Consider the following 20,717-nt stretch of genomic DNA (forward strand, 5'->3'; position numbering starts at 1 on the left):
CAAGAAAATTGCACTTTACGAAATAACACTCTAAATACATTTATGTGGTTATTAGCAGACATGGCAGACAAATGCCGTGATGTACAGCAGTGCTCAATGCCAAAGAGCCACACTGTCCCTGATACATTCCCCTAAGACAACCCCAAGACGAAAGCCAGGTTCTTTTTCTTCTCGATCGACGGGTTGATCCTCCCGCTCCCTCTCTGCAAGATTTCTACACCTCACCTGGTTTTGCGCTAGCTCCATGATCGGCGCACCGATCACGGAAGCAGTTTAAAGTGACGATGACATGTGATGGCGTCATCACGTGACATCACGATATATGAGGCCATGATGACGTCACAAGTTTTGACGATCTATGACGTGTGATCACGCCATCACATGATGATTGTTTTTAGCGTCAATCGATTGACGCCGCCGACGGTCAATTTTCGTGTTTGATAAAGCATCCAAGGCTTTCGCATTAATATTGCGTACTGAACGTTAACAGCCTAGCCTTACATACCAAACTGTCCTCCACCATGTCACCTCTGTGCCATGCGCGAAACAACTTCGCTTATCATCCACTTCACAGAGTGAAATGGCTCCTCAACATTTTTAAAATTTTTATTGTGATAGCAATTATATGGACACTCTCGGCGGATTTTTGCCGTCGCCGTGGCCGTAATTTTCCGTATAAAGTCTAAATTAATAACATCACCACGCGCATTCTAGCCGCGGGTGCTGGCGACGAACGCGGCTGAAGCGGAGATTAAACTAGCCGGCCGTCTGTCTCCGTCGCACGGAGAGCGCATGAGATAACATCTTCCCGCGTGCGGGCCTGCCGTCGATTGCTCATCAAACAGAGAGGAAACGCCCCGCCCGTCTTTCGTAAGGAGCATGAAGGGACGCCAGGGGAGCGGAGGAGGGGGGGACGCATCGCTCGAAGGGCGCAGTCGCTTGCGCGCGCACTATCTCGAGGCATCAGGAGACGGCTCGTAAACTTTTTGTGCTCTCAACGCTTACTTCGCGTTTAGAGAACTCAGAGCAAGAAAACCCTTCGGTTCCTGGAGCGGCCATATTCCCTTAAACCAGCGTTTTGTTGAGGACCCAAAAGAGTTAGAGCCTTACTTCGTTTAACAACACTACAATTTTTTGGTATCGCATTCATTGCTTCGCCCTTAAGCGAAATTGAGTTTTCTTTTTAACCGTTAGCTATTGACCTCCGAAAGCGAGGGGCGGACGTGTAACATGGCGTAGCCGCTTCACTGTGGGCCGTTAGCGACGGGCCTGCTACTGACAGCTGAGCATTTGCGGCTGCTCCGACCAGGAGATATGCTTTTACTAATGAGATGACATTAAAAAAAAACAAGCAAAAAATTCGAATGCGAACCCTAGCACGTGAGCTCGAAAGGGAAGGGCCTTTTAGGGGGTATTTACCGCAGAGTGATTACAAACTCGGACGTGCTGGCGGAAGGAATTACGAAAAAGCTCTTCTGGATGAAGGAACGGAAACTTTTAGGGGCGAAGCTCCTTAAGGCGGCGCCCGTTCGTCCCTCGTAGTCGTCGTCATCGTAGTAGTCCGTAACAAGTCTTACGCTTTGACCTCCAAGGTGGTGCCGGTGGGAGATTTCTCCTGTGCGTTGTTGAACAATAAAAAATTCGCAGCGTGCGCGTTAACTAAAAGCCGAATTCTTCTGTCTCTCATTCCCCATTAGCAGCCATTGGCATGTTCCAGTAGGAAACGTTAGTAGAAGTAGAAGTGTAAGTGTTAGCTAAAAGCCGACTTCTTCTGTCTCTCATTCCCATTAGCAGCCATTGTTTACCTCCAAGGTAGTGCCTGGTGAGATTTCTCCTCTGCGTGATTAAACAATAAAAATTTTGTTCAAAACGCCGTTGATTGATGAAATAAACCAACGAAAGACGCCAGATGTTTTGTAAAAGCAGAACGAAAGAACGCCAGATGTTTTTCTTAAAGTGTAGTAGTAGTAGTTGTATGTAGCCACCTCGCCCGATCGTCAACGGGCGAGGTGGACCGGCAACGGCGCGAGGACCCTGCCGTACGAGAGTTAAATCACACTAAAAGACATACTTTGCGGGCGATACACTCTAGTGAGCTTTCAACTTTTCGTCTTAATGTACATGATAAAGAAATTATTTCTACGAAAAACGCAAGGCACACCTTGAGCAATATATTTGGTTTTGGGACGCTAAATGGAACCATGAGGCGATGCGAAGCAGGAGCACTTGCACGATCGCGTTCCGTTGGCTTTCGTTGGGCATGCTACCGACCTCGCGTCGTGGAACGCGCGTCCTGTCTTCCCTCTAGCCTTGCCTTTAAGGCCAAACCCCATATACACGAAAATGCACGCGACAGCGACGAGCGACGCGACGTAGATCGTCTTCGCGCAAGCGGTCGCTTGGATGGGCAAACCTCATTCACGCGAAGGCTTCAGCGAGCGATCTACACTGTTGCTGGCATTAGGGCGTTTACTCGTGCCAAAAGTGGCCCGTAGTCAGCGGTATGCAATGTAAAATACGATGTTTTGTTGCTTAATGGTACATAAAATGTTTATCATTGTCTTGCAGCATTTTTTTTTCGATCCCATCACTGCTGCTACGTGCCGCCAAGCCGCGTCACAGACGGCGCGGGACTTGTAGTTCCCGTCCCTGAGGGCACGTTCGCGTTCGACAAGGTCAACGTTGCATTCGTCGCCGTTGGCCATGTTGATGAACGTTGTTGTTAATGCGCTTCGATAAGAAAGCGGCGACAATCAGCATTACGTCACTGATGCATCTTGTTCCGGTGTTTTGCTATTGGCTGCTTGAGCACAGCACTTCCGGGCGACGAGCGACGGATTCCAAATCTGAAAGACCGAGCGATCGCGCGAAATCGACCACGCGACACGTCGCGCGAACGGCTCATTTCGTCGCTCATAGCATCACCCGTCGCTGTCGCGTGCATTTTCGCGCATATGGGGTTTGGGCTTTAATTCGCACAGGGCGAGCGGGGAATGCGGTCGCTCTTTCGCTCGGGAGCGGACTTCTTCCTTGCATTTCACCGATCACAAGTGTAATGAAGGGACCACGTAAACCAACAGTACAATAAAAGTTTGATGTTTAATATATACACGATGTTTCACACTCTTTATATTATCTACTGGGCGCATTTCACGGAAGAGTTTCACGGTTTACAGATGATTCCCTCCGTAGCTTCGCCCCACTCATCATCATTCACCCCGTGGATATGCTGTGATTTTTGTCAAAGCAATGAGATTTGAGTCCGGCGTCTTTTTAGTGGGTCTGGGCACCCACAGGGGACGCGGTTTCGAGACCTTGTCTCGAAGCGGCTTCCTCGGCACGCTGGACGGCCCAGAGTTGTGCTGTCAGGTTCGAGCTGAGCAGTGCGGTCTTCCAGCGCGAGCGCTGGCGGTGGAAGAGACGGATGAATCGGCACTGTTCGATTTGTCTATTAGGCCCTGACACTCCCACAACATGTAGCTAAGCGTGGCAACCTCGCCACACGAGCTGCATGTTTGTAGTGTAAATATCTGGATACATGGCGTACATAAGTCTGGGGTTTCTGTACGAATCTGTTTGTAATTGTCTGTAGTGTACCGCTTGCGTCCTGTTTAGCCTATCGTGAGGGGATGGGTATACGCGTCTCTGTAACTGGTAGTGTGTCGTGATATCGTGAAACCTGGTCATACGATCCTCCCACGCCCAGACGTTTGCCGTACCCCGTGGGGGCTCTTCTTCCTCCGGTGATGCTCGGTGAATGAGGCCTCGAGCAACACGGTGAGCCGCTTCGTTTGGGGTGCTCAGTCCGGTGTGTGCCGGTATCCACAGCAATGAAGATCCATGGATAAAGTATATCTGAGGAAAAGTGTCAACGCGTTTCCACCGTTCGCGTGCTCTTCCATAAACGCAAAGCAAGGAAAATTCGATATTGTCCCATACATCTACTGCGGGCGATCCCATATTTCATTCCGCGATGTCCGGAAACAGAAGTGACAGACATTTTAGCGGCACGCATGTAGTTATTACTGAACATTGCTTTCCTTACGTGCCGTGCGACGCTAGAAACGAGCTATCAGCAGCGTTTCTGGAACAGACGACGTCCGCCGATGAATCGCCGTCACACTTTCTCGCTACCGATAGGCCTAGACGTCACGAGCCTCTGCGGAGAGCGCGTTTTGCTGTCGAGCCGACTTGCAGAACAGAAGCTGCGTCGGCACCGTGCATGGCATCGTGGCTTACTCGGAACGCACGCGCAAGCGCTATTTATTCGGCGGAATAATTCTTGGTCCATGGTTGCGACTTTATTGGCAGCCCCAAGATCGAGCTGCACATGTTCTGACGCGCTGGCGGTGCGATTGCCGGTGATAGACGCCCCCAAACCCGAGACTTTGGCGCAGTTTGGCGCAATTTTCGTCGATATTATCAGGATGGCGCAGTAAATACAATTTGGCGCACTTTGGCGCAGTTGGCGCAGGAGTGGAATCACTGCACTGAAAGTAAGCCTCCCATTCGAAGAAAAAAAAAAAAAAGAAAGTGCTCAAGGTCATGACGTGCGCTGACGACCGGACGTAGTTACGTGGGTTTGTTGTACGCTTTACGCGCTTAACTTCTGTAGTCTTGACGAGCGTGCTGGAAGCTACAAAGGGAGGGTTGACACGGGGGAAACAAGTAACGTCAGCGCGCGTCATGACCTTGAGCGTATGATCAAACGCAATCGCTCCGTCCCGTTGCGATTCCTGTGCGCGCTAGTGTGACTACTCTGTAATGTAAGCAGACTTGCCACGAGGCGCTGGAACGTGGCAGCACACCGTGGCAAGAAGCGCATCCGATCCAAACGCCACTCTTGATTTATGTCTATTAACCAACAGCATAATATCTGCTGTTCGACGTCAAACAGCAGGCGCCGGCAGTTCCGAAGAGAGTGAGCACAGATCTTTGTATGAAAACAGGGCGCCTGAGAAAATGGCAACTTCGCGCTTTGCTTCTAAACTATCCTTTCCGCCCACGAATGCAAGGTTTGGCTAACTTGTTCATAGCAGAGTATTCTTTCCGCAGGGTGTTTCTTCACCAAACCCCAGAGATAGTTCATGACCCCTTTAAGGGAATAGCGGGAGCTGGTCATTCAGCCGAATGCTTCTAAACTCTGGCTAAAGATAGCTGGCGCACTCTGCATATGTGTGTGTAATTGAAATGTTGGTGAGACTTTTTTCAAAAACTGTTTAATATGCGAACGTTCCGAAGCTTCCTCAAGACATATACTAAGTTAATATGTCTTGAGAAAAGCCGTGAGAAAAGCGAAATTAGAATGCCTGCACATTCAGCTGAATAGTTGAATGCGCACGTTGTAATTATGAACACCAGACCGCAATGCATACACTTTTGGTTGATAAAGCATTGACTACAAGTGTGCTCGCGGACAATGACAAACATAATTAATGGTAACCGCTTTCCTTTAATAAAACACCGGTGTACACTGACGGAACACACTTTCAGTTAAAGTGTTAAAGGTACTCTTGCAACATCATATTATGTAACTTTGCATTGAACAGGTCTTGAAACATACCAAGAAAAATAAAATGATGAGAAACAGACTAGTTCAACTCTTTGAAGGAACTGTGGGCCACTCTATTCAGTCAAGTTCATTGGATAAAAGCACACTTTGCACTGAAGGCAGAAGTCGAGAGGAATATAAACAAAATGGAATGAACAGCTTGAGCGCAATCAATGCATTAAACGTGCATGTCACAGTGCTGCCACTTCGGTAATTCTGGATGTATGACTAAGTATTTGCCGACTGCTTGCATTTGAGACTCTCTAAGCACTATGAGACAGTCTGAGTGGACTGCAGAAAGAGTTGAGTGAATGAGAGATGCCTTGTGGCTGTAACGACATATGAAGCCCGTAGATCGGGAGTCAACTTTCACCATGAGAACTGGAGGGTTATTCCATAGCAGTCCACTTGGCGGACTCTTACAGAACATACCCCCACCCCCTCCTATCCTTGCAATCTTGCAACTAAATATATATTTATATTTCCCATTAGTAACCATAAGTGGCGTGAATGACAACATGTGGCACAGATCAGACATGAATGCCTCTGTTGACATAATTCTGCTAGATGCAGCATATGGATCACTTCTGTTTAAGAAAACAGCCGAACTTTGGATGCTAATTTTACTATGATTGTGTACTGCATCTTGAAATCTTTTTTTCTGCATGTTGCGAACTACATACTGTAAATTAAATAACATTCACCGAGACAATGTGATGCGAGAATGTTGTGTAACTGACTGACCAGCAAATGCCATGGACGTCATATCACTGGCTAGCTGGACAAACCAGACAAGTCAGCCCCACTGGCAGTCAGGTAGGCCAGCATGATTGGATGGTGGGTGTTCTTAATAATGTGCTCTCAGCAAATGTAAAAGCCAGATGCTAGGTACAAACCCCTTTCACAATTTCAAGTATTCGTTAGGGATAAGCTAATGTGTGCAAGCTCCAGTTTCCACACTGTGTCCGAGCAGCATGAAATATTCTTTTATCAACTATGTTTGCTGCTTCACTTGAAGACAAAAGATAAAAATAAAAGAGGCTGAAGGATCAGATGAGACAGGGTGCCATCGCAGTAGCTCAACTAATAGCATTTCAAATATGCATAAGATTGCCCAAGATGCAGGAAGAAGAAATGATTTTTTAAGGACTATCTTCACAATCCAGCTTTTTGACCCTTTCTTTCATTTGCACTAATAGTGTGTGTGTGGGTGCGTATTAAGAACCTAATTAATCAATCACTCTTTTAAACATTCTCAAATCCACATGCCTGCTCAGTGTCTCCACCCATTTACGTAGAGACGATTAGGAAATTCTTGTCAGTGAGTCAGATCATATCTAGCAGACATACTATAAGGTTTCAAATGGCAGCAATGGACCAAATGTGGCACAAATATATGTGATAGGTGGTGCCCTGAATCACAGGCCAGAAGCTGTCGTGCAAGACTTTGAGAGCATGAACAGATGTGACGTGTAACATAGCAAAAGGTTTCTTGATGCTGACACAATGCACTCCGATGCTTTTACATGCTCATCATGCTAGAGGTTCAGTGGTCACTGACGCTACAATTCAACGAGTCAAATTTATACAGCTTGCAGTCAGTAAATGTCAAAGTGAATGTTGGACGGTTCAAAGGGAAAGTGTAACAGCCCTAAAGGGAAGCTGAAGAGCTCTTTTTTTTTTTTTTTTGCAACACTCTGACAAAGCTTTTCCATAACCTATAAACACTGTGCATGTCTAAACGCTTACAGGAGCAAAAAACTGCTGACTGTTAATAAAAATGTTGAAATAATTTAATCATGGCTTCACACCTGGCATCTTTTTTTTAATTAAGCTGCAGTAATGACATTATTGCTATTGCCCATTTCAGAAAACAAGTGTGGACGGGAGCTTCATCTGACAACATATAGCAGCTCAGAGTGCTAATTCAATCACAACTATTCCCGAACTCAATGCACAGGAGTTGCTAGATGTAGTAGGCCAAGGATCTCAAGCTCACCTTAGCTAGCGGGCCGCAGTCACGAAAATTAACTTCTGCAATCGCCAGGACGGTGATAGGAGTGGGGGGTAGTTTGTACAAAATACAAAATATCAGCTGACGCCATTTGAAAGAAGACCTTTCCCATATCTCAATATGGGTCATTTCTGAAGGGGATTTGGCACCAAGATTCCAACAAGATATTGATACCAATAACCACAATGACTAAAATCTGGATGCCAATTCTGCAATACAGAGATTTGTTTCACGATTATATATCGACACATGGTGACCACAGGTGGTGCCTGACCAAAAAACTGCTTTAGACCAGCCATGCCTATGTAACTTATGAATATACTTATTACGAAAATTAAGAAAAATATGGGACGAAGACAGTCATGTGTGGGCTGGGCAACTAGCAAGAGGTCCTGTAGTAGGTACATCGGCTTTTCATTTTTTAAAGCCTTAATACGAAATTGTAGATCCAAACAGAGAAGTGTTCAATTTTTCATCAATATTATCACGCCTCGCAAGTACTGTTGCAGTACCACTTCAGCTTCCCTTCAATTTGTTACAATTTACCACAGCACTGACAGCATTGGACATTTTTAAAGTGCGTACATCATGAAAAAGGCTGAGTGAGTGCATAATTATGCATGCCCAGGTTTTGTAACATCGTGCAGCTTCAACAAGAACAATTTTTTTTTTTAATCTTGAGCAGCAAGGGCTAGAAATCGTAAATGTTCTTTACCCAATTAACTATTTTTGCATTTCTCCTGCTCAGTGGCTAATCACACCAACGTTTATTAGTGCAGTACTAATTAGGCTGCGCGTGTGCCATTTTGGCGACAGTCAACTTTCATTCCAACTGACAAAAGCGAGTTAACTGAATGAAGGAAAATGACTGTTAAAGGGTACAGCACCAGGATGCTGTAATTCAAAGTACAGCTGAACTACCAAATGTGGAATGTCTTGCAAATGGAGGCAAATACAAGTTACTACGGAGCTCTACTTTTGAATGATACAATGTACTTTCTTGTTTAGTGCTAAATGTCAGTGTTACCAGTAACATTTGCCTTGACAAGAGAGCTAAAAGTGGGGCTGCTAAAAAAATCTGCCCATAACATACAGCTGCATAAATGTTCTCCTATGGGCAGACACAATGACAGAAATTGGTGTTTGGTGGGTTGTATTGTTTGTTGGTATGCTTTGACATAGTTCAATATGATCTGAAAGTTAAACTTTGGCTCAAGTTTCATTACAACAAAGCAGCAGTGGAAATGCCATCAAGTACAGGAATGCTCGTATGTGTCTACCCTGCACTTTTCAAAACATCTGTCTTTTGCATGAGTTACCATGATGGTTGGCAACTCTCATTTGTCATCTCTGGCTTGGAGAAGGATTTGCTAATGCCCGCTCCTATGTCATCAGGATGCCTGAAGACTGAAATGTGAACTACGTATATATAAGGCTCCGTCTTTTCGGAGTTTATTTTTCTAGAAATTCGGAGGGCGTTTTATGGAGTTTATTTAGTGGTGGAAATTTGGCATTTATAAGTGTTTATTTTTCATAAATCTTCAATTCTCTGAACTTCTGAGTTCAATTTTGCATTATTCTGAACACTCCAATACCTTAGATGTAATGGTATCTGAACACGAAAACATCGGAACAGACGCAGCGTATTTTAGTTTTCTGGGAGGTTTGAATGCACAAACACATACAAACAAGCACAGGTACATGAATACGAAACTGCTACGTTTGTGTGTATTACAACCTTAAAGCTTGTTGTAATAGATGCAAACATACTTTACGAGGCATGTACGTTCGCTGTCGTCTGGTGCGCCGCAGTGCCGCCAGGGGACCTTATATCAAGATGTTGTCTCGTGCTCCTGGGTGCCGTACGTTGATGTCTCTCGCTCCGAGTGTGACAGCCCTTTGTTAAGTGTGCAATGGGTGTGGTCTACGAGATATTGTTGGCATGAGGTAAAGTTTATATCGGCCAAACCAGCCAATGTATCAGTGACCGCTTAGAACATGCTTATTCGATAAAGAACGAAACAGGGTCATATTGGCCGTTAAAATTGAAGTTTATCAGATAAATCCAAATTGTCGAAAATTTTACCAGCGAGTGCTTATCGGATTTTTTCGAATTTATCCGAAAACACGGAGCCCTAACTTTACAATACATAATAACTGCAAGAAGACAGTTGCACAACCTCTGCGCGACTGTTGTCATTTCATTGTGCAAATAGAAGCACTCAGGACCACTCTTGATAAAACTTACAACAGCACCCCCACAGAAACCAGAATTATTAGCCTCTGGTCCCAGCCACTGTCAGCCCGAAGTTTTCTAAAGGTGCTAGTAATATTATTTTCAAAATGGCATCAGGAATTATTGAAAAGTTAGTGCGCAGACAGATTTTACTTTCCCTTTTTTTTTTCTGATCTTTTCCAACATTACCTGATCTGCTATTCTGACATTAGAAAAAACGATATTTTCCCACTGGCGCACAGCAACCATATTTAGAAAACTCGCATACAAGCAAACAATGAACCCTACCCAACAAAAAACTCATAAAAGAAATTTTTTCATATGATCACAAGTTTTCTTTGTATCCAAAGTACAGTTACTATGTAACATGCTCTTAACTGGTAGCTTCTTATACGCTTCCTTGAAGGCCAATAACCACTGAAGATTGACTGCCGCTTTTCACAAGTTCGTTTAATTGGAATGTATGAGTCAGCATTTCCCAACCTTAAGTAACATGCCTGACAGCTAAAAAGCAGTGCTGTTGAGTGATACTGGCCAGCAGACAGCCTCCGATTCAAATACTAATTATATATATAGAAAAAAATCAAGCTTCGCATATACATGCTCTATCACTGAGGTTACACCAAGATTACTCTGACTTAATTTACAGAGGTCTCTAGAGTACGCAGCTGTCAACAGCTAAATAGTATGTATGACTTTGCTCTGGACCAACAGATTTTCAACAAATCCAATAAGTGCCTTTGCTAACACGACATGGTGCCCACGTGAGGGTATGCTATTGGTACAGAACGCCAGGCAATGCGTCTCGATGAGACAAAACATTTTCTGACAGCAAGCTCAACATCTCTGCATTGGTCAGCTTATGAGTCAAGCGCGCAGGGCTGTGAATACTTCCTCCCGTGTCAATAATATAAACTCTACGTACAATAACAATTCAACAAAAAGCACAATTGTGTTCCAGTGGTAGTACAGTATTAGTTATCTGCATAGTTCTAGCAGTAAACGCAAGTCCATAGCCTCAGCTCAGACGGAACAATTGCACAGCTAAGCAAGGCTCCTTATCCTAATGGGCACTGAGTTACCAGCCTCAAACTCACCTATTACAAGCAAGCCACAAAATTTCTTGTGGCAAAGTGTGCACACGGTACGCATGTACTAACTGCAGTGCCAGGACTGGGATTGTGAAGCACCTTGATCACGTTGATGAAAAGGTGTAAAAAAGGCTTGATTCTTCAACTATAGTGCATGCACGCAAATAACTGTACATAAAACAAAGACATCAAAACAAATAAAGGACGGCCATTTGAGAGCGGTCCGATTACAAGGAATATCGTGCTTGTAAGTGTTTTCTTTAACCTTGCTAATTCGAACATCCTGGTGCCACTGGAACACAGTTTATCAAGCTCTATCATGTCGTAAAGCAAGAATAAAAATCCTCTTCAACATTTTTTTTTTCATCACACTTGCATGTCCAGTTCCAAAAAGAACTGTTAAAACTTACTGCACAAAACATGAGAAACCACCAACGCCTACTCTTCAGAAACCTCTCCGTGCACTTCCAAGCCGAGCAGCATATAACGAATGAGGAGAAAGGAGGAAATGGGACAAATACAGCATTAACTTCAAACAGGTTAATTTTATGCCAAAGGATGGGGACATTATTATACCAGACAAAATAGTTCACTTCACATATGGGGCAACTAAAACATACCAAGCTTAGAGGACAGGTGTCTCAACTGAGTATTGATTCATTCCTCAACAAGCACTAAGGGAAGTTTCACCTATGGGCTAAATAATCAAATCAAAATGCTGAGACCGTTTTTTGTTTTGTTAGTCTATTGAAACGCTCAAAATCCTTTTTTTTTTACTTGGCATGTGCAGTTAATTGTCTTGCCTGGTGCATAATCATCACAAACTACAAAGCTAACAGGTTGGGAATTAACCAATAAGTGCCCCATAAATTCATTTGGCCATGCCTTTGAGAGAGAGAGAGAGAAATAACTTTGATTTTGGTTGCCAGCAGATTTGTGGGGGGGGGGCAATCCTGCCTAGATGGGGGCCAGGAGCCTTTGAGCTCTGGCGGCACTCTTTGAGGCAGTATTTCTTCTGCTCTAATGCCAGAAAATCAAGCGAAATAGCAACATTACTCTTTAAATGTTCAGGAGAACTGCAATACTGCCTAACAATATCCTAGTCTTGCAACAGTACCTTTGTGACCATGCAGCATACATATTATGCAGCAGGCTTCCATAGACAACAATTCAACAACTTAGATTATGCACACATTCCATACGTTACCCTATCACAAAGCAGCTGCAGCAAATGCCACAAGAGATTTGTGTTCCTTGTTGCCTCTCTGAAATACAGAGCAAAAGAGCTTCCTCCGATTATGATAAAATTTTTTTTTCCTCCTCTTCAAGTCAAAAGTACAGCTTGAGCTCAGTCTACCGTATTGACAACAGCCAAACAACGTAGTGTACCCCACAACAAAAACTAGCTAGTGGTGATCCAGAAAGCCACCGCCACTCTGAAGGATTCTATCAACACGTGGAAGAAAAAGAAGGTCCTCCTCCTTCTCCGCAATAAGTTAAAGCAAAAAGGTGAACACTGGTCAGTTACTCAATATATACAGACTCTCAGCAGAGAGCCCAGCATCTAAGTTAGCTGTGCAAGGCCCTCCCTTTCTCGACAGCAGTCGGCTTTTCTGCCATAGCCAAGCACTCTCAAGATTTAGTTATGCTCTTGGGAATGACAGACATCTTCATTATGTTTCAACTATATACACATGGATGACTCGAGGTAAGCCACCCACAGATGCCACGGCAAACACAGCAATCTGTGAACCGCATTTACAGAAAGTCGCGGCACATTGACTATCACCGTTTCTCGCCAAGCTCGTGCCAATGCTACGGTCGCAAATTCGGAGTAGCCTTGATTGTGTCACTATGCTCGACACTTGCGACTGACACTGTTGACGTGACCCCTCTGAAGAGCATGGGCTAGCCTCAAGTCGACGGTTCACGCATATCATCACTGATGTGAAAGGCACCTCAACACCATTGGCACAGGCGATGCACACACAGATGCACCCTTTGTTGCATGCAAGCAGCAGCCGCTGTACCTGTGCACCAGGCACACAAGCTCAACATTACAGCTCCACAGTTCTGCGCAGCAGAAGGAAGACTCAGGGCTATAAATAGTTACTTGCTTATGCACACAATAAAGTAGTCTTCGTGTCAAGGTTTACCCGTGACATCAGACCAATAAGTGCATACATAGTATGCAGCAGACGCTTGTAACAGGTGGTAACAAAGCAGTAGTTTATAGTGGGATAAGTGGGACCAACGAAAGGTCAACGTTGCCTCAGAAAGTCGTGTGGCACTGCACCTCAACTTGCCTTAAATTCAACTTTGCTCTATCTCTTCAGCCCCATCCCTCTATGAATCCAGGTTCAACCAGGCTGCACAGAACTGCAGAGACAAAAGTCATGACCTTCAGTCATTGTTTGGCCAAAACCCAATCTGCTGTAGTGCTACATTGGATGTGATGACCTTGGAATTGAGACTAGCCCATGAACTTTAAAGAATGTACATTTGTGCAAAGGGTCTTCCACTGGCTACTCACGTCAGTGTGCACACAGCTCGTGTAAATTAGTAATAAGAGTTCAACGCAGTCATTTATGTTTGACTAGCACTATGCTGAATTTTGAAACGCAGCTCTGACTTGTTTGAGAACTCACCTTTCACAACATCCACAGCTACAGAAGAAGCTACACAAGCCAAGTCATGATTTGAAAGTGCATACCTACGCTTGCACCTTCTAACTGCTCGTCAGAGGAAACGAGCTCTATATGAACTGAGAGATGGTTCCACACCCTTCCAAGCTGGCACGTTAGGCAAGCTCTGAAGGTGGCCTGGCCAAGAAATAAAGTGCCACATCTCTGTTTCCCCTGTTCACTAAGCTCAAATGTCCACACAACTGGACATGTTGGCAAGTCACGCAAGCAGCATGGCTGGAACTTTCAAAACATGCACCACTACCATTCTGTCATCTGCTGAATGTTCCGAACATCAGGCATGTGGATGACTTGGAGACCCCGTTGCACTTCACGGCATAGTTCGAGGTGGGCGCAGAGCTGCCGCAACGACTAGAGCGATGTGCCAAGCTCCGTAGGATTTGGCGCCTGCTTCACCCGAGGCGACGGCGAAGGAGTAAGCGGCGGCTCTCCTCCGTTGGAATTGTCCATTGCACTGACGGCCTCCAGAGAGCTCAGAGGCGGAGGGTGGTTCGATGTCTTTTTGAGGATGCCTCGTATTCGTGTGTCGCTGCCACCTGGAGATGTCGGCGTCGGCGGAGGGGGATGTGGGCAGCCAAGTGTGTTGGCCCCTGGTGGAGAGAGCGTGCTTCCCGTAGAAGACGATGCAGACTGTGTGCGCGATGACGACCCTTCTCGTTCTCGTTGGTAGAGCCGTCTCGCAGTCTGCCCAAGTCGAAGTACCTGAACGCAGTACACGTGAGAAGAACGAAAAATGTTACACGAATACTGCATGCTTTTATGAAGTGTAAAATTAAAACCAGAAAGCCACACTACAACCTTTGTTCGTAAAGTTCTGAGACCGAGTCCATTAAAAAAAAAATGCTGAAACCATTTGTGCAACACTCCTTCGAAATAGTCTCCTTTGCAGTTTATACACAGCTTCCAACGCTACTTGAGGTCTTGGAAACAGTTGGAAAGGATGCTGCATTCATCTTCAGCAATGATGCTATCGACGAATGCAGCATCCTTCTTTGCCTCGGAGAGCAAATCAGCGCTCATTGATGCCTGCATGTCCTTCTGGTCCTGTGTGAGGGAGTACGGAACAAGTCTGGCATTCAGCTTTCATTTTCCCAAGTTCTCACGCAAAATTTGGTGGCGTGTTGTCTTACTAATGTCGAGAGCATCCGATAGCATGCGGACTGTAATGGTGCGGTCTTGCTGTACGATCTCCCTCATCCGAGCCATGTTGTTTTCATTCCATGCGGTTGCAGGGCGCCCCTGCCTTGTCTCGTCTTCCACCAACGTTCTCCCCGAAACGAACCTCTTGTGCCACTCCAAAACTTGCGCCTTCGATAATGTCTCGTTGCTGTAAGCGTCACGAAGGAGCTCATACGTCTGTGTGGCTGTCTTGCCAAGCTTCACTCAGAATTCTATGTTTACACGCTGTTCGAGGTGCACGTCCATCTCTCCACATTCACTCACAGTAGAATGTGCAGACGACTAGTGACGACGTATTTTTCTACATGTAGTGCCATCTAGTGGCTGCCACAGCAATCAACATAAATAGCTCAGGTTAGCCTGAAAAGTTGGCGCTACACATACGCATCAAGGTTTGTTTTGGGGAATCATTCCTAGAGACGAAAATAAACCAGTCTCGAAACTTTACGGAAAAAGGTTGTAGTAGGCAGTGCTCGGTGAGAGCACACTATTGCTTTATTTCATTTGAATGTTACTATGAAATGTGCTGCTTTAGGGAAAAGAGAGCAAACCACCCAAATACCACTGTTTTTATGCTGTGCTATGAAAAAACACCAGGCCTGTGAGGAAAACGCAGCACAGTAACAGCGAAAGCTGGAATTGCGGCATTTCTAGAGCCCATTATAAACTCTACTGGGGGTACTAATACAAGTACACTAGCAAGCTACCTACTACATCATAAATCATAATTTTTGTGAAGTTGGGAAGCACGTACTACGCCATTATTCTTCATTCTGCGGAGAAGTGAGGTACTAGCTAAACATCTGTAAGACATTATGTGCACTTTGTTGATACGACGGCTCATGACATGAAGAATTATGGCTGAGCCCTTTATAATGGGTTAGAAGCTTTAAACGACCCACTAGTTACGTAATTCGCATTGTGTGAAGCCTGGTCGTTATTTCACTCTCCCACTACACTATATAACATACGTTAACGTGAGAAAGAGAGAGAGAGGGAATTAACTTTATAGAGACCCTGAGGAAGTGGATCATGGAAGCCTTATGGGCTTCCTTGGCAACCAATAGAAGTGCACTTGCGAGGAACCCACTACGCTATGAATGATCATAATTTTTGTGAAGTAGAGAAGGAGCCACTATGCCATTTTTTGTCATTCTGCGGAGAACCGTGGTACCCGCTAAACACCTGTAAGGCATTATGTGCCCTTTGTTGATGCTGTGGCTAATGACGATGAAGAATTATGGCAGAGCCTTTTGTAATGGGTTGGAAGCATTCAACAACCCACTGCTTGCGCAATTCACATTGTGTGATGCCTCGTTACAGAATTCGCGTTATGTGACACCTGGTTGTTATTTTACTGCTCTACCACGCTATATAACATATGTTAATGTAGTTCTTTCCTGGCATGAAGCCTGTATAGGGTCTTTTTGTAAAGCAGTTTCAAGCACCGGCATGGCTCTGAGGTAGAATACTGGGCTCCCACACAGAGGGCCCAAGTTCGAACCCCGTTCCATCCTGGATATTTTTTCTTATTTTCATTTTTTTTTTTCTTATTTCGCGCGGTACTGGTTACGGACACTGGTGACGGCGGCGGACAACTACGGCGCCAAAAACGGCCGTTGTTGTGATAACAATGGTGAGAACTTGAGCAGACCACAGAAAAATAGAGTGAGAAGAGAGCTTAGATGTTGTCTGCCTTGGCTCATGCCATTGATCATGGATGTCTGTGAAGTGAGGCAGCTTTATAGATTGTGACTGTATTTCAATTAGTGTAATTATTTTAAAGCACTAACAGAAACAAACCCAATAAAAAGAATCTAAACCAACCTGTTTCATGCACACCCGACTTTCTTTATCCACTTTACGAAGCATGTCCATCCTCGACTCTACAATGCTGGCGTTCCATAGAAAGTGCTCGGCAGCCTTGTCAGGAAGAACGACGGAAAGAAACATATGTAGATACACATAAAGATATAGGTAAATGCAAAACACTGAAACAAACAAAAATGGCAAGCTAATAATGATTGATAACTCACCTTCTCAGCCTTCTTTCCTTTGAGGCCAACTGCTGCACATGTGCCATTCAGGTCCTCGGAGAAACTTTTCATGGTCTGGTACAACTCATTCAACTGTAGAGTGGGACCAAATTTAGTCACGCTCGTTAATAGACTAATCAGCTAAACAAATGTTAAACTGTAAAAGAGAATTTGTACGTATCTGCTTCACCATTATCAGAGTTTATCAAACTGATTTTTAGCATGTGTAAACAGGCGGGCTAGTTCGCCTCACATGGCTGATGCGAAAAATTCTACAACAAAAGGATACACACAGACAGAAGGGAAATTGAACACAAGCACTCGTCACTGTTTTATTTTCTGATTTTGCGTGTTCTTTTGTTGCACCTATTCCCCACAATTACTTGGGGCGATTTCAATGGTTCCTTGTAAATGCAGCTTTTGTGTTGAACAGACTGGGATGCCCAGTATTGAGGTTTGACCTGGCAGCACTGCCCAACACCCTTAATGCCTTCATTGGTGCCTGTCAGCTCAGCAAAGCTAGCAAACTGGCTTAAGGTTGTCAAGTGTATCACACAGAACAGTTAAAGAATAGTTCATTAAAAAAAGAAAAAGGTGCATCAAAATTCGTGCTCTTAACCAAAAGGCACTGACCTCACCCATTCGTAAAAGCCATAGCTACCAACTTTTATCTAGTTATAAAGGTGAAGACCACACACTGTTAAAGCTGTAAATTGCTGCAAATTTAGGAAAAATTTTGTTTTATATTTGCTTCATTTAAAATAGTTATGTTCCCAAGACATGTACAAACTGTGAATAGAATATCTTTCAAGAGGATATCGAGACTCTTAAAAAGAATGAACGAAATTATGTAAATTTTGCAAACAATTATTTACATAATAATTTGTTAACATACCTAACTAGTAACACAAATTGCAATTAATTTGCTTCACCTGAAACAGTGAATACTGGCATCCTCCCAATACATGTATGAACTGTGAATAGAATATTTTTAAATATTTTTAAATAATCAACACTCATAGTGCAAATGACGAAGATTGGTGTTAATTTTACTAACATAATTTTTTTATTTAACTACATTACTATATTGTGATATACGGACACTCTTGGCGGATTCCTGGCATTGCCGTCACGTTCCGTATATGTATGTGTATGTATACATATGTAAAACCCACAAAGAAAAGTGGTTCAGAAGAAATATTTTCCGCAGCGCATGACTGGGTACTCAAACCTGCAACCCCTTGCTCTGCAGCACGCCACATTAGATAACTCCACCACGCAGCGTATGTCCTCCTGCACAGTCTGTAACGCGTTGCCTTTTCGTCCACTTTAATTTCTTCCCATTTACATCTTAACTCCTACAAATAATGTCCCTCATACTTTCCTTGGCTTGATTGTCTGCTGGTTCTCATGAGAGCGTAGTTACAACTATACTAGCACACTTGCCTCTGGCTCAGTAACCTACGTAACAATGAGTTTGCAGTTTTGCAGCAATGAACATGTGAAGGTCAACACTTGGAAGCACAACAACGTTACATCGGCATTAAAGAACAGATGCAAGGCCCACTCACTGTCTTGAAAACAGAGTGTGATGTCTCGGAAATGGCCTTGCACTCAGCCAGCACCTGTTGATAAGAGAGGCATGCTTCAGAGGGCAAGCAATGCACAGAAAGTACCATTATGCGCACACAAAGACAACACCAGCCATAGCAATATCATTTCATACAAAATATTACTTAACTCAGTATAGGCAACAAACCTGCTGTCAAAACAGATGCGTCCACTTACCTTGTCAAATGCGGTCACCAGTTTTGATGCCTTTACAGAGGGTTCACCTTGCACCTTGAACACCGGGTACTAATGTGCAAGAGAGGAGACAGAAAAAACGCCGCAGCTCTAAAACTTACTGCGTACACAGCCTTTATTGTAACTACACACATCAAATTTTTCAATATAGTAGAACCTCGTTTCTAAGTACTGCAAAAAAAGCAACAAGAAGCATGCTTTTCAGGAAAACCCCACTAAAGAATGTTGCAGTTTCACCTGAAAATCTAAGCACTAACAGAGATACCAAAGCATATTACTATTGCATGAAGCAAGGCCTATGCTCTTTTGGGCAGTGTAAATTACAGCGAACCTCAGCTTACTAAGTAAAATGGAAAGTGCACATCCTTTTGTTACTTCACATGTTCCATACTGTCCATGAATATTTCAACTACACCATGTCCCAACGCAGATCCTGTAAGACTGGACATGGATTAAAGCTGCTACTTTCATACACTCAACTATATGACAAGGCTCCCAATTGAGCTATGCTCAATTCTAATATGCCTTTAGTTTATTACTTTCATTAGCTCAAGTTTTCTTTAATTCTAACTCGGCAGACATCACCGCGAAATTTGAATTAATGAGCTTTGGCTGTGTACTGAATGAAGGTGCCAAATTATTGTGTTTTTCTGAGAACATATTACGAGACAAAAAAGAAGCATGGCTGTTCTAGGTCATCTTTTGTGTTCCTGATCGCAAATGTTGCCACTGAGAAATCGTACAAAATGGGAACACATGAATGAAGCTCTACTGCACCAAAACAAAGTTTGCTCAACAATACATCACAAGCTAATGTGCTCTTGGCTATTTACCTGACATATAAGTGTACAGTGAAGAGACTTCAAGTCCTCTATGCATATTTAATAACACAGACACTAAGCTTTCCGAAACCTTGGACATGTTGGAAACATCTTTACATACACATAACCATGGGATAAAGGGCATAAAAATTGTAACAGGATAAAAGAGGCATGTGCATTTTCCTTGGCATAAAGCAATGCTCGTTTCAGCCTTTTGCTGATTACGATAGAATATGCAATTCTTGTTAGGAATGCAATAGTGAAATTTACACGCCACATGCATCCATTCACACCGATCTTGAGCTTTGTAACGGTGGTGCCACTCATGAAGTGAGATTTGGAGCAATTTTTGGAGCAGCAAAATGGTAATTTTCACGCAGTTTGGAGCACCTAAATATGAATTTCACAGAGCTTTGGAGCAACTATATGCACACTGCTAAAAATTAAGAGATCTCGAACACTTAGATTGACAAGCATCATTCCAAAGAGTACTGGCATGCTTTAAAGTAGGGATGGGCGAATAGTAAGCTTGAGGTTCAAAGCGAATAGTGATTTAGTTGAATAATTTCAAATGAAATAGTTCGTATAGTATATATCACATGAAACATGGGCATTTTTGTTATGACCCAACTAACTTGCACAATATTTTTAAGAACTGGAGCTAGGCATGTGTGAATGTCACTTTTTTAGTTCGAAGTGAAGTGGAAGCAACTTTGAATCGTAGCAAGATTTGTATAGCAGTAGGATGTAAGTTATAATTGGTACAATACGTTACGTTTTAAAAATTTCTATACTCGGTGCATATAAACCCATATATTACGCTTTTAAACTAAAAAATAATTGAGGTGACGGTAACATGTAGATTTGACCCTGAAGTCTGGCTTCACGGCAGTGAGTATTTCCCCTGAATTGGTGGTTTCACGGCATAGCAACCCCGCGCTGCAGTGAAACCACCTTTACAGGTAGTTATATGTGCTCAAATGTACATGTGTTCGTTCATTTCAAATAATGTATATTCGTGTCGAAGTGAACTTGAATACTGTAATATCTGCTCGACTATTTGCCCACCCTTCTCTAAAGCAATACTGCTGTGGTGACAACATGGTGTTGCGCCCACTCAAGTGTCTCCTATCATTAAATAAAAATCAAGATCTATGGTACGGTCTATTCTTATTAAAGAAAACATCAAATTTGTATACCAACACAGAATACAGCTTAGTTCTGCTATATGAAGGTCTGGACAATATTTTTAATCTATAGAACTTCTGTTGAATATAA

The 20,717-nt window shown here is 43.7% G+C and overlaps 1 protein-coding gene across 1 annotated transcript in view; it reads right to left on the reverse strand.

The window, feature by feature from the left end:
• Positions 1–5,427: 5,427 nt before the first annotated feature.
• Positions 5,428–20,717, reverse strand: part of LOC119404644 (inactive phospholipase C-like protein 1) — a 60,752-nt gene continuing 45,462 nt past the window's right edge. Inside the window, exons 23-27 of the mRNA XM_037671228.2 lie at positions 18,601–18,669; positions 18,384–18,437; positions 16,813–16,905; positions 16,604–16,699; positions 5,428–14,299 (exon numbers count right to left, since the gene is read on the reverse strand). Coding sequence (XP_037527156.1) covers positions 13,949–14,299; positions 16,604–16,699; positions 16,813–16,905; positions 18,384–18,437; positions 18,601–18,669 — 663 coding nt within the window. The 3' untranslated portion in view covers positions 5,428–13,948. The remainder of the gene's footprint in view (positions 14,300–16,603; positions 16,700–16,812; positions 16,906–18,383; positions 18,438–18,600; positions 18,670–20,717) is intronic.

Source organism: Rhipicephalus sanguineus, chromosome 9 (genome assembly GCF_013339695.2).
Source record: "Rhipicephalus sanguineus isolate Rsan-2018 chromosome 9, BIME_Rsan_1.4, whole genome shotgun sequence".
Lineage (NCBI taxonomy): Eukaryota > Metazoa > Arthropoda > Arachnida > Ixodida > Ixodidae > Rhipicephalus > Rhipicephalus sanguineus.